Below are 14152 nucleotides of genomic sequence, written 5' to 3' on the forward strand. Positions count from 1 at the left end.
GAGTGAATAGAAGAACAGAAGAAGGGCCTACTGTACAGATTACTGCTTTGAGAGATATGCACTTGATATATTTTCTTGACTGCCCTGAATAGGAAAAGTTTCCCGTTACTCGTACACATTTATTCTGTAAAATCTGAGTGTTAACAAACACCTCGTATGCGAGGAAGAGGTGTAGTTGTGTTAAATTCATATCATTATATTAGTTAATATTACCTGTCAGGGCAGTAATAAGCACTATGCTGTTGTCAAAGCAAAATTTATATCCATATAAAGACATAAAAATGTTCCTGCACGTTACTAATGTGCCAATATGCATGCTTATTAGCAAGATGTGTCTTTTCTGGACAGATCCTTCCCAGAAGCAGGTTCCTCTAGAATCATAGAATCATAGAATCGATTGGGTTGGAAAAGACCTCCGAGATCATCGAGTCCAACCCTTGGTCCAAATCCAGTCCATTTACTAGATCATGGCACTCAGTGCCACGTCCAATCTGCGTTTAAAAATCTCTAGAATGACAGTGTAGTGCTACTTAGTATATCTGCAGTCTAGCTATCTGAATTTTTGCCCATGTAGGTGAGCCTGACAAGTCATTTAATTTACACAGTGTTTAAACTGTTTATTAGTAAATGATTTTTCCCCCCCTACCTCATATGCCATGCAGAGTTTGACCTGAAGTAAACCAACACTGTGCATCATTGTTTTGGTTGTCTTTTCTCTCTCCTAATCCCAGGAGACTCACCAGCAGTTGGCAAACCAGAAGGGTCTCTATGTAGTGGAGTTCCGTGAGGAGCAGGGCCCTCTGCCCATCGTCGTGGCTCTGCCTGAGGGGACTGTCCGCGAGGATCCTGAGCCTGAAGATGAGGTTCCCGACACAAAGCTGGAGTGGAGCGAGGTCAAAGAAGCTCAGGGAATGAAGAAATCTCCCTGGGCAAATGTCAGAAGGACAGCATGTTAAAAGCTTCAGTCCCTCTGTCTCTTCAGCTCAGAGGTGCAACTGGGAAAGCCCAGCTCAAACAGACACGTTGTCTAGGGTTACGTTTCAGAGGAGGGCAGCAGTAGCTCTCTCATGCCATTCATATTGCTGCTGCCATTCTACCATTCAGTAACACTGTTTGCTTTCCTACAATTCTTCTGACCACGGTTTGACTGGGGATGTTCAGATGGAAACACTCAGTGAACATGTCTTAGTCTTCAAGCATGTATTTACTTGATTCCAGAAGGTGATTTTTAGTCAAGAGCTCCCATGATTCTTCCACAAGCTCTTGGGAAACTACTGAAAGTACAAGATTGTGAAAGCAATAAAGAATCATCAGAGTGGGTTTCGTGTGGATTTGTTGGGGTCTTTTTTTTTTTTTTTCCAAAATCTTGAAGCCAGCAGCAGTTGTGGGAATTAATGTGTGCAGCCTCTTATCTCACTCCCTGGGCTCGCTCATTATTGTGGGATAATGGGAAATCAGAAAATATAAGCTGCATGCCTTCTGGTGGTGGGTAAGGGGGACAAGGTGATGATGGTGGGCAACAGCTGGATTTGCACAAACACTATTCATGCAAGTGGGGGCGTTCCCCAAATGAAGCAGAGCCCAAATAACTAAGGAGAGCCACCACCCCACAGTCTCCTGTGGAATATTGTGGTATTTTGACCAGCTTTGGAAGTCCAGTCCAAAATGTGCAATCCAGCCTTTCTTATGGTGTCTCCTCTGCAATGTGTGCTTCATTTTCTGCCAGTTTAGTACTGAGCACAGAAAAGTCTGGGATCCTACCCAGAACTCAGAAAGTGCTACAGCTGTCAGAGAATTAAAGGAGAAGGAGCAAGTCCATGATACGCACCAGCCTCTGACTAGAGATGGAATAATCCCCTTCAGGTAGAGGACCTCCAACTGCAGCACACACAAGTATTTACTAGAGGTTAGATTAGCTCACTGGTTGGAGGGGATCCATCACCCAAGTCACACCAGAAGATAAACAGGCTCTGCATCCACATGAGAGGACACAATGCTCTACCTGGCAGCTCCATGTTTTTGTCTTGGGCATGGCAAAAGAAACAGTGGAACTAAGCCCAAACAATGTCTTCTCACAAAGTATTAGAGCTATAAAACAAGTTAGGGGTTAAATTCTGTGCCTCCCAATCTGTGAGTGCTTGTCGTGGCATTTCTCTGTATGCCAAAAGATGCTACTTCTTTTGTTAGTACAGGAGAAAATACCTTTAGAATCCTTAAAGACCAACCTGGGAATTTACATTTGAAGTTCTGATGTTAAAGACAATATTTTATGTTCATTTCAGTGCAGGTTTCTAAAGACAGCAATTGTGTATATACAAACAGGCAGGGTGAATTTAAATGAGTTTTATTTCACTCTCGTAAGGAAAATTCTAATTCTAAGGCTGTGTCTGCTGAGCAGTTGGCTGAAGGCTTTATTCCTGTTTGCCAGCTCAATCTAAATACAATTCCAGTAGAATTGCCAAGTGTTCAGTTTGAAAACTTTCTTGTAAGCAACCTATCAAACTACTGTTAAAGAATGCATGCTCACATTTAGCTTGCACCTTACAGCTGAGCAAAATCAAAGATTAAAAAACTGGACTAAAGGAATCGAACCTTTGCTGTATTTAGATGACCTTCAGTTTGCTTGTGTCCTTGCAGAAACAGAGAGCTGAAGGGAGTTGGCTCAGCTGCTGACCCAAAACAACCTCAGTTTGAGTAGTGAGCCTAAAGTGACTGACTGGATCAGCTCTTTGTCATTTGCTTCCTGCAGTGAGCAGATGGATCATGCCAGCATTTTCTCCTCAGAATCGGAAATCAGGTGTGTCTCAGTAGCAGGTGATTGCATCCATGTTTGGAGACGTCCTTCTTCTTCTTTGCACACTGTTCTTACATTTCCTCACCCAATGCGTATGGAAAAGCCCCCAGTATTCTGGCCTAAGGATGATGAAGGTGCTACAGGAAATCCTGCAAGGCCACTGCTGCACAAAAATTGGGGATGTAGGTTGATGTCAGTGTCTCCAGCTATGCATAATGGGATGAGGTGGCAGCATTCGGCAGGCTCTTGGGTGATCTTGGGATCACACAAGAAAGACAAGCTGTAGGGACAGGTCCTTAGATAACAGCACCCAGCGCAGAGCAAGTTGTAAAGTCCAGCTCTCCTCAGCCAACCTGGGCCTGAACACTGTTCCTTGTGCAACCCAAACTGAGATCTCACACCACATTTTCCCAGCTCGTGAGGCACACGGGCTGTCACTTGGCACAAGGGTCCCCGTGTGTCTTTTGTGTGTAGAGGTTGGCAAACAGACATCTCCCTTGAACTCCTCTTGGTCACTCAGTAATTTCTCTTCTCACTGCTAATGCAGGGGAAACATTGTTCCCAGTGGATCTTTTCTCCATCAGCCAAAGCACTTGGAACGTCTGACTGATTTGTAGCTGGTGCCTCCAAAAGAATCCACACAAGACTTTCAGGTCCACTTTGTGGGCTAGTAGATATGTGCTGTAAGATAAGGAAGCGATAGGATGAATGCCATTTGCCTTTACAGAACTTATGGTTATGTAGTAACCACAAGTCTCCCTCTTTCCCCAAAGTCTGCACACTAGCTACACTTGCATCTGATCCCACGAGGGTCTTCAGGAATCCTCTGCCTTGTCTCTGCTCTCTGGAGGACATTTAGGATTCTTCTCAGACACACAGGACAATAATTCATGTTTGAGCACTTCCCTGAATCGGAAATAAGGCGTTTCCATCCCTCACAGCAAATGGGGTTTCATTGCTTGATCTTGTTGGCATAAGGGAGACCTGGGAGCAGGAGGGCCGTGGTCTCAGTATAGAGGCCAGAGGTGTGGAATGAACTATAAATGAGTCAGGAGAGGGAGAGGCAGACTGAGCAGTGAATCACACTGCCACAGACCCAGTTAGAGCTTAGTTCCCTACAAAGAAGTAAGCTTTTGTGGGTTTACTGCTTTCGCAAGTTTGTTCACATTAATATAAATGCTCATATAGATGTTTTACCCAGCATACAGGCTGCTCATTGCTCACAGATAAGGCTGACCGTAAAATAAGAAACTCCTGCATTTTCCATGGAGCTGGCCAGAAGTTTCTATTAAGTTTCTTTGCTCTCAGAAAAATCAAGTTCTTCTTCTGCAGTTCAGGAGAAGATGGAAGTTCTACTAACTCATTGCATCGCTGGAGGGCAGGTATCCAATATACAAATATTTGGGGAGCAGTTAACATCACGGTCAAGCCACTTAATTAAGCAAGAGCAACCAAGATTACAATCTGGGCATAGTTAATGAATAGGTCTGTAATTTGTTTTTAACGGGAACTAAGGTTTTGCCTGCCTTCAGGTAGGTAGATAGTTTTAACTAAACATGTTCTCTGGATGCCTGCAGACCTCCTTGGCATGCTGAGGAAGCTGGAGAAGAGCAGAGGGAAAGTCCAGTTATATTACCGGTTGAAACCTGGTGGTGGCTGTGGGGACACAATAGACCCACTGTTTTAACAGTGGGAATGGGACTTGTAAATGCTCTGGGAGAAAAAAAAAAGGTAGATTTGTGGCTTTTTAAATGGGCTGCTCCATCTATCGACATCTGCAATGGAATCCCAGGCATGGGGAGGATGAGAATGTTGAAGATGAGATACCAGTCTGGAGGGATCTGGAAATGCCTAAGCAAATGCAGAGGGTGGGATAGAGCAGCCCCATATATTGGGCCAGGCTAGGAGCAGCTCTGTAGGCAAGGACTGCAAGTGCCTGTGGTCAGCAAACTGCAAGGGCCAGGTGTGCAAACAGCATTCCACAGAGCCAGCCATCTCACATCCTGGGGAGCCAGGCCAATTTGGAATTGACTCCATGGAAGTATCTCCAAGGGAAAAGGCTTGTTAGCCTGCAGTGTTCATCACGCCAAATGTTTCCAGTGGAGTGACAGCAAATTCTCAGGCCAGTGCTGTCCTCAGGGTGAAGGGATGTGGTGAAGGGATGTGGTGCACGCGTGGTAGGTGGTCTGTAGGTCCTGGGAGATTCTCTGAGCTCTGGGCAGCATTTTTTCCTTCCAGAATCACTGAAGTGTGCCATTTTCCAGACAGCTACCTTGGGCTGCCCAGGTTCCAGGGCATGGCAGTCTTCATGGCTGTATTGAGATGATAGGAAAGCTGGGCATGATGGGCAGCAGAGACTTCTTATTTTTCATTTTTCTTTTTTCTTTTCTTCCCGCCATGCAGGGAACGTGCATATTGCTGCAAATGAGGTTCAACTCAGCAGCTTGATGCAACAAAACTACACCTCACTGTGTCACCGTCCTGCACTGTGCCAAACAGGGACACTCATTCACCCTGCAAGCTACTTAGCTGCATGGGATTGAAGTTAGAGTCACACCAGGAGGGTTTCAAAGTTTCAACACCACTTTGTTGTTCATTCTTGACCCTTCGTGGTTTTGGCCCTTCTACCTGCCCAGCCCTCCCCAGGAAAAAACATGGCCCAGGTCACACTGGGGTCACAGAGCATCCTTCCCAATGTCATGTCCACAACCTTGCCACAGCCCTCTCCGGAGCAGCACTGAGCGGATGAACACGCCCAATCCAGCAGCACACGGCCGTTTTTCTCCAGTGCTGGTTTTCAGCAAGGTTAGGATAATGCTGTGGGGGAGGTATCTCAGCAAACTGGGTGGGGACAGAGAGAAACTGTGGAGCAGGTGAGCTAGTGCAGACTGTGGTGAACTGGTGTGTGGCAGGGAAGGGAGAAGCAAAGGCACAAAAGAATGAGGAGGAGAAATGGGAGCCCTGCCAAGACATAGGCTGTAAATGTGATGGCCACAAGGGACATGGATATGAAGGGACAGGCAACACTGCTTGTTGCTGAGGTGCTGGCAGAGCACGAGAGGAAGACAGAGATACATGATCCCAGAGTGCAGAGTATGACTGCAAATGTCTGCCTTTGTAAACAGACCCAAGCAGAAAACATCTTTGTGTTTCAATGTTAAATTCAGGGGCATTAACAGAACGAGGGCAAACCTGGCCACCAACACCCCCTCACACACCCATGATGATGTGATGTTGAAACCAGTTTCAAAGGGTAGATGTTTAACTTCCGAACCATGTGCCATTGTCCAAAGTGGCTGCAAGTTCCCTCCCTGCTCTGAAAAGGGATTTCTTTTCCCACCTCTGTTGCAATGAGTTTGCTGTTGTCACAGTAACACAGGCAAAACAAGTCAGGCTGGTTTTCAGCAATAAAAAAACCCAACAATTAAATGTTTTCCTTAGATTGCAATTAAAAACTTCAACCCAAACCTGTGGTCACAGGTCAAAAGTTCCCCCAGATCTGAAGCAACAGAGGTGCCTCCAAGTCAACTTTTATTTCCCTTTTGTTCTCCCATCCTTGTTATTATCCAGGAACTTCAGATTCAAAATGGAAACATTTTTAGCCCCACAATCTGGAAAGGATAATTTGGTACATTGCTTATGAGGCACCTCTAACGTGAAAAGATCCCTTCCTGAGTCTAAACGCCATTTAAATTAATCCATTGTCACAGTTTAATGCCAGCAACTAAGCTCCAGAGAGCCACTCACTCATTCCCCACAGTGAGATGGAATGGGATTGGGGAGAGAATCGTCAGGGTAAAAGTTAGAAAACTCATGGATTAAGATACCGATGGTTTAGTAAGTAAAGCAAAAGCCCTGCACACAAGCAAAGCCAAACAAGGAATTCATTCACTTCCCATGGGCAGGCCATCTCCAGGGAAGCAGGGCTCTGTCACACATTATTTGAGAAGACAAATGCCATAACTCCAAATGTCCCATCTTCCTCCATCTTCCCCCAGCTTTATATATGGGGCATGATGCCATATGGCATGGAACATCCTTTGGTCAGTTCAGGTCAGCTGTCCCAGCTGTGTCCGCTCCCAACTCCTTGTGCACCCCCAGCCTCCTCGCTGATGGGGTGGGGTGAGAAGCATAAAAGGCCTAAACACTTTGACACTGCTCAGCAGTAACGAAAACATCCTTGAACACTGTTTCCAGCACAAATGCAAAACAGCCCTGTACTAGCCCCTGTGAAGAAAAATATCCCAGCCAAAACCAGCACACTCAAGTTAACACTCACTGAGATTAACCTGAGTTAACCTGGGTCCCTCAGGCTCCCCTTGACAGAAAAACCCTCTCATTTGTGACCAAGTTTCTGCCTCCTCATTAGGCATTGCCCTGTTACAGGGCAGTGCTCCTGAGGCTGTACAGGGCTGTGTCCCTGTGTGCAGCAAAGGGAAAAACAGCAGAAATGACTCATCTATTTTCAAAATCACAGCAAACTCATCTTTATTAGCAACATAGTGCTACTGTAAGAAAGAGTAGCCATTCACCAAAGAAAAGAATCATTGCTTATTCAAGATGTCATTCTAATCATCCATACAATTCTCCTACAGTCTACTGCACACCTTCCAAAGTTGTATTTTGTAGGGGGATCAAATACAGTGGTAATTCCTGGCATTATTTCAATTATTCAATATTACCCAATTCCTCAAAATTCAGCAGTACCCTTCAGGGGCTGCAACAATTCATATTGCTCCTGAGGCAAGTTAAATATTGTCCCCATTTCTCATCACAAGTGAGAGAAGGCATTTTCAGGAACTGCATGAAAATATTAATTTGGTACAGCAGGTTTAGGGAAAGACACAGACTTAAATGGACAGGCAGCAATGAAAATGACACGGTTTCATACTCATGATCCTTAGTGCTGGTTGTCCAGTTTCCCCTGGTTGCCATAAAAACCCTGGAGGCATAAAGGTACAGTTCAGGGAGATTTTAGCACTTTGAATCCAACTATATTATATTTTTTAAAGCTGGATTTTTTTAATTTTTTTATTATTATTATTTTGGGCCCCATTTATCAGCATCAGACTGTACCCAGCCCAGAAGAGACTGAAGGGAAACAGACTGTGCCAGGATATACCTTTCTCTGGCAGGCTCCTTGTCTTCTTTGCCAAGATCCCACGTAAAAAGCCACTTGTTTATAGTATTTACATTAAAAAAACCAAAACCCAAAGCCAGCCTGGAAACTGCAATCCTTATTCTTGAGATGACCACAGGACACACTTCCAAGGAGAGGCTCTCAGGATGATTTCCATCGCAGGAGCGAGCACACCTTGTGGATCACGTAAACCAGGGTAGCTACGAATGCAAATACCTGTGACAGAAAAACACATCAGCCAGTTGACTTCCTGCTGCATGGCAGGAGTTTCAGCACTGAGCAAACACCTCATGGTGTCTCTTGCATGTTTGGACACATTAGTGCATAGTAGGACTGTGACTCATTTAGGATTTGCACTTGAGGCCACTGCACAGTCACCTCCTGACCTTCCTTCCCCTGCTTGCCAGGCACTCACCACAGCAGCAATGTTCTCCCTATAGATCTCTGCGCTGAACAAGTAGGCGGCAACATAAGTCGCGTAGGCTTCCAACACAGCGGCACTGAGGTAGAACAGAGATGCTGTCCCCTGGCAGATGGCATCCTAAAAAACAAGGGTCACACGGTCATTTCCAAGGAGGGATCACATTGCAAAGGGGGGAAAAAAGGGAACCTGTGCAAGCAGGCCCCAGCCTGTGATTTGGAGTGCAGTAGCAGCACTCTCCTTTGCAGGAGACAATTGTCTTCCAGGGAGGGAGAGGCCCAGAGGTTTGTTACATCCACTTACCAAGGTGACCCAGGAGCTGCTGCCCCCGTGGGCCCCACAGAAGTAGAGGCACATGAGGGTAGTGGACATGACGAAGCAGAACACAGAGACAAACATCACCCAGCCTTGCAGCATGGGTATTGGGACCTTTGAGGATGCCACCAGGATCCAGACAAGGCCTCCAAAGATCTGCAAGTGAAAGTGGGAGATAGGGTGAGCATGGGATAAAGTGACTGATCCAGAGCAGAGAGTGCCATGCATGCCTCTGGTACTAGCACTGCACATGCCAATAGTTCTTCCCAGCCTCCACTTGAAACTGGGTATTTATCTGGGAGCATCTGCCATTGATCTTGACCCAAAAAAAATCCTCTCTGTAGCCCTGCCTCCTGCCTTTCACATCCTCCCTACATCAGTGTACTCAGAGGGCTGGTTCAGACACTTCTGAAGGCTTGTTTTGATGAACAGGGAGGCTGATTTCAGAAAGGCATGTTTGCTTCACACCCAGTGTGTCAGATCCCTGACAGGAGCAGTGTCAAGCCCAGTTCATCTGCACAAACAGCACAGACACGTGGTCCTCACAAAGGCCACAGAGAAATGTCACCCTGAAAGAAGAGAGAACATGTTTAAGAGAGGTAATATGGCCAGTTTTAAGCTCTGAGACAGGGGAAATAAGCTTGAGGCTCACAGCTCCTTCTGGAAAGGAGAGCTTGTATCGCTGCTCCAGCTGTTTGGGTCATCCTTCGTTGGCTACACCAGAGCTGTGCAAGGTACCAGCTGCTGGTGTGGGAGCAAGTGGGGTCCCAGCCTTCTAAGCCAGCCTTGGGAGTTTGCCATGGGTTTTCTGGTGGGGTGGGGAACACAAAGACAGCAGGGTCTAGGCTCCATCCTTTCTCCACCAGCAGACTCCTACACAAGAGGATGAGAGCGTGATGTTCAGTCTTGTGGAATGTCTGGACTGCAAGTGGTGCCTTTGCACTAAAATGCTCTCAGTAGCTTTTCTGTGCTACAAATCAGGCGAGTTGTTCCTTGAACCTCTGCAAAGTTGAGTCTGTGATGAGGAGCTCCTCCGCTGAACCCACAGTGTGCTGGTGTGGGGACCTCTCCCTCATCACCAGTTGTCTTGGATTTGCAGGCAAATCTTCAGAGGTAGGAGAGCCTTGCTGACTCCGTTCTGATTGCCAGTGTGTCCCAGGCCAGCCTTTGTCAGCATCCAAATGCCAACTCATACTAACTGTGGCATTTCTGTTTCCTTGGAGACATTTTGCAAGTGGAAAGAAAGTTTCTGATTTATTATGCTCAGAAAATGTCACATCATTTGTGTCACTCCACATTTGTAGGAAAGTTCATTGGTTCCATTATGCAAATTGATACATTAAATCAGTTATATGATTGAGACCTTGCAAACAGCTGAGTGAAAATAGGTCTTCCAAAGTGCTGATGGTTTGGTGCTTCTTGTAACAACTAAAGACTGACACTTGAACACTAATACAGTCCCTTTAAATAACTCACGTGGTGACATAATGAATCTACTGTAGCTAAAGATCCTGGGGAAAACCTTATATTTGCTCCATTAAAATCAAACACAAATTGGGTGAGATAAGAAGTTCGGGGAAGAAGTATCACTTATCACTTCCTACTACTCACCATCTCTCCTTTGTGCAGGATCTGGTTACTCACTCAGGCAAGTATGTTTGACATGGTTTGATTACTGACGTTGGTTTTATGGTGCTGCTGTTCGGCAGACTCATAAAAATGAGGGAAGGATTGAGAGGCTTTCAGTAATAACCCACAGCAGGTTGGGGACAGCAGTCTAAGAAAAAACTTGTCTTTTGAAAAGCCTTTTACAAAGAAAACATATCTGTTTTCAGCTTGTTTCAGCTTTTCCACATAGGTCTGGCTATCCATTTATGCCGACAATTCTTCAAATAAAATAGATTACAAGAAGTAAACTGAGCCTCACAGAATAAAAATGGTAGTTCTTAATCAGCACATGCAGATGTGGCAATCATCTGAGCTGCAGGCAGGATCTTCTGGAAATTTCACAACTGCCTTAGCATTTGAAATGTTAATTTTTTTATTTTTCTTTTGTTTTGTTTCATAATTACCATATTAACTCATTGTAGGCAACCTCAGGTTCCACTGAGGAATGAGAAACTCTTTATCCTTTTCTGATTCAAGGCAGCCACCTCCTTTGTACACAGCAGAGCTCATACAGCTGCATAGCATAGAGTCATACACATCTTGGAGATGGAGAAATCCAGTTATGCAGCATTCCTCCTTCCTGGGTGGTTCCTGAGCCTTCAGGATGCACATTTCCAGATCTTACCCAAACCAAAAGATAGGGTGCTTATTTAAGCAAGCTGCCTTGCCAGATCCCCTGGAGTCAGGGATTACAAACAAACAGTTCAAGGGGAATAAGCATGCTGAGACCAACAGCAAGCCCAGTACCAGGACTAACACAACTCAGTGGCAGGGCTGGCTGGCAAGTGTCCACCCAGCCAAAACCTCCACAGGGACTTAAAACCCTTCCTCAACCTTCCCTACAGGAAACCTGGACCTTGATCTCAGAGCCCAGGCACACAGACCAAGTCTCCAGAGCATAACTGGAGGAGCTGAAGCAAAGCCTTTCTCTACATCCTCTTTGCTGGATTATGATAACTGGGAGAATGAAGTAAATGCTAATAAATCCCAGGAGTGTGGACCCAGTTGTGTGACAGGAAAGAATTTGGTCCCAGATAGGAAAGCTGAAGTTTTTAGCATTAAATCATCTGAATGCCGTCCCACAGTGCTCAGCCAAAGCCTTCAGTGCTGGATGAGAGTGCTCAGGCTTTGGAAAAAGCCTCTCAAACTCTCGTGAGAAGAGCAGGTTTCATGATTGGGGCAGAGGACACGGGAAAAAGGTTATCCTTGAAGATTTCTATCTTTTAGTCAGTGGTCACAGCAACTACTTTTAATCACTTGTGCCAAATCCATTAAGATTATAATCTCCTGCTCAATGAATTTACAATATGGAAAGAAGTTACAAGGTGTTTGCTCACCCTTGGCCCACCCACACACCCAGGCCCAGCACTCTGCACCTCCAGCTCAGGAATGTTGCAGCTGAGCAGGACACCTTCGGTAGACCAGGCTCTTTGCTGCTGCAAACAATTGCCTCAACTAGCCTTAATTCCCTGCTTTAAGCAAGCGGTTTATCCTTTGTCTGTATTATCTGCTAAAATCATCTTCTAATTAAATAATTGGCTCAATTTGTCAACCTAGTTTAAACACACCGGTAACCTCCTCAACTTTTTTTAGGGCGGAAATTACAAAAGGCTTTCAGATGCACCAGAAAAATCCCCTTGCAGTCTAAAGAAGAGCTTCAGTACCCTGCCTCAGGCCTTGTAGCTTTCTCTGGGGGCTTAATTAGACGTCAGGGGCTGGTGTGGGTCCCGAGCCCAACATGCTGTGGGTCAAGTCTCATCCCTCAGACATCTGCAGCACAACATGTGCTGGGTGCCCCACGAGCAGCAACTGCCCTCCCCCAGAGAAAAGTCAGCACTCACGATTTCAGGAATGAAGAGCACATCTGGGAAAGTCGTCAGGACGGCCAGGCCACTGGGCAAAGAGCTGGTGGAAGTTGCTGAGGACATTGCAAGCCTCTCCCACGGTGACTGTCAGCCACTCTGTCCAAATGCTAAATGCAGCCTCCTCGCCTCTCTCTATCCCTCTCTCTTCCTCCTTTTCTACCCTTCTTCCTGCTCTCTCCTCTTTCCTTCCTGCTGACAGATGAAGACGGCTGTGAGTGGCACAGGTGTGGCCAAACCCTGTGACCTTGCCTGACAGGAGTCACATGGCAGGTTTTCAGGAGATGGGGGCAGCCCTGAGGCATTTGGAGCAGAGTCCTCTCTGCACAAGTTGAACATGCAAGGCAAGTCCCTGGGCGGTGGTGAGTGGCACTGGCTGACATCCGAGGGCAATGGGAAAGATTTGTACCCATCCGCCTGGACAGCCTCTCGTCCCCTTTTTTGTGCACAGTAAGTCAGCCTGTCCCTTGTGCATACAAGCTGATCACAGCGGCAGCCACAAGGACGTAACAGCTACAGGGAACAGTGGGGCCAAGAAGTGTCTCACAGGTGGAGATGCATTGCAAGACAAGGGCAACCAAACTGCAGGGTGAGCCACTTCCATTGCCTCAGGAAGAGATTGGATATGCCAAGGTAACACAAACGGCCTAAAGTAATGAGACTTCACAAGCCTTTTTTTTTTTCTTCTTTTTAGCCTGTGGTCCATGGGAGCAAGTCATTCCTCTTCTCCTTAATATGGAACGTTTACTCCAGAAACTAAGGCCAAAAAGATGAGACGTCAGGAAAAGAAAAGGAGCAGTGTAGCAGTGCATGTCGCTGTGGACCAGTGACCCCTGGAAGAGGTGCCCATTTCAGCCAGGCCCAGTATATGGCACTTGCCCTTTCACGGCTCCTTCCATGCAAAAGCCTTTGGTGCAGAGTCCAGAGCAGGAGGTAGGACTGCCTCGTTTCCAACCCCACACTCCTGGCACATGCAACTGTGATAACCACCGTTGTCAGCTCTGCCCCAGAGCCTCCAGCAGGTCTCCTTCCAGCTGTAACTGGGGGCTTCAGTCATTGTTGCCAGGCCTTGCAAGGGCAATGAGCAAAGTCTCTGGGCAGCCTCCGCAGGACATGCCTGACAGGCTCCAGGTATGCTCCAAGAGGCCTGAGGGGCTAGGGGAGGACTGAGTGGTAGACCAAGGACAGAGCCCCAGTGTTGGCGTGGCTGTGAAGGGGTTGCCAAGGGAAGCTGGGGGCCTCCAAGGGCTTTCATTCTTTGCCTCTTCTCTGTGGGAGCCCTAATGGTGGGGGTTTGGACCTGGGCTCTGATGAGGATGAGAGTGAGGTTAGGTGTTAGAGCAAGCACAGAGCCACAGTGTTGGTGGGACAGTGATGGGGTGTGATGGATACCTCTTATCCAGACCTTGAGCTCTCCTCTTTTTTCTTTTTTTTTTCCCCCTCCCTCCCAAGTAGTCCATTGAAGCAGGAACATTTAAGTGGATAATTTCATGTTTCTTTGCTTTTGGAGACCTTTTCTTATTTAAAGGCAGAGTCCATTCTGACCTTCATGACTTCTTCAAAGATGAGAGAGTGTTTTTGCTGCATCTACCTGATTTTCTGCCTCTCTAGTGAGATTCCATGTGCCATAAGATGGCATAGGTATACATATTTATAAAAACTTACATATGAAGCAGACCTACAAACCAGTCAGGAAACAGGGAGAGCAGAAAGCAGTGGGGAATGCAGGATGTAGAGTTGCAGAGAGACAGCTCCAGAGGGGGTCTAGCTGTGTCTGTAATGGGCAGAGATGAAGCTATGTAGCACTCCTGTTCCTGGGAGCACAGGACTGGCAGTGGTGTGCCTGAAGAATGAGCAACTGTGTTACGAGAGGCAAGGGCACCAGTGCTGTTCAGTTCAGGAGGGATGAGTAAGCTCTGAGGAGCCCATTCTTTGTGTTATTTACAAATTAT

At 46.5% G+C, this 14152-nt stretch overlaps 2 protein-coding genes across 2 annotated transcripts in view; one reads left to right on the plus strand and one right to left on the minus strand.

The window, feature by feature from the left end:
• The window catches only part of MRPS5 (mitochondrial ribosomal protein S5), a 43976-nt gene extending 42656 nt beyond the window's left edge, over nucleotides 1-1320 (plus strand). Inside the window, exon 11 of the mRNA XM_032683694.1 lies at nucleotides 732-1320. Within this exon, the coding sequence (XP_032539585.1) occupies nucleotides 732-956 (225 nt within the window). The 3' untranslated portion in view covers nucleotides 957-1320. The remainder of the gene's footprint in view (nucleotides 1-731) is intronic.
• A 6514-nt stretch (nucleotides 1321-7834) lies between these two features.
• On the minus strand, nucleotides 7835-13008 carry MAL (mal, T cell differentiation protein). The gene is made up of 4 exons (XM_032684177.1): nucleotides 12180-13008; nucleotides 8659-8826; nucleotides 8350-8475; nucleotides 7835-8150 (listed from the first exon to the last, which is right to left on the minus strand). Exons 1-4 carry the CDS (start codon nucleotides 12264-12266, stop codon nucleotides 8076-8078), a joined length of 456 nt encoding a protein of 151 aa, XP_032540068.1. The 5' UTR covers nucleotides 12267-13008; the 3' UTR covers nucleotides 7835-8075.
• Between the last annotated feature and the right edge of the window lie 1144 nt (nucleotides 13009-14152).

The sequence above is a fragment of the Chiroxiphia lanceolata genome, chromosome 3 (assembly GCF_009829145.1).
Source record: "Chiroxiphia lanceolata isolate bChiLan1 chromosome 3, bChiLan1.pri, whole genome shotgun sequence".
NCBI lineage: Eukaryota > Metazoa > Chordata > Aves > Passeriformes > Pipridae > Chiroxiphia > Chiroxiphia lanceolata.

Coding starts and splice junctions, on each gene's coding strand:
- MAL (XM_032684177.1), bottom strand. CDS start 12,266: ATGTCCTCAGCAACTTCCACCAGCTCTTTGCCCAGTGGCCTGGCCGTC. Junction 8,827..12,179: donor TGCTCTTCATTCCTGAAATC/GTGAGTGCTGAC, acceptor TTTCACTTGCAG/ATCTTTGGAGGCCTTGTCTG. Junction 8,476..8,658: donor GCAGCTCCTGGGTCACCTTG/GTAAGTGGATGT, acceptor CTTGTTTTTTAG/GATGCCATCTGCCAGGGGAC.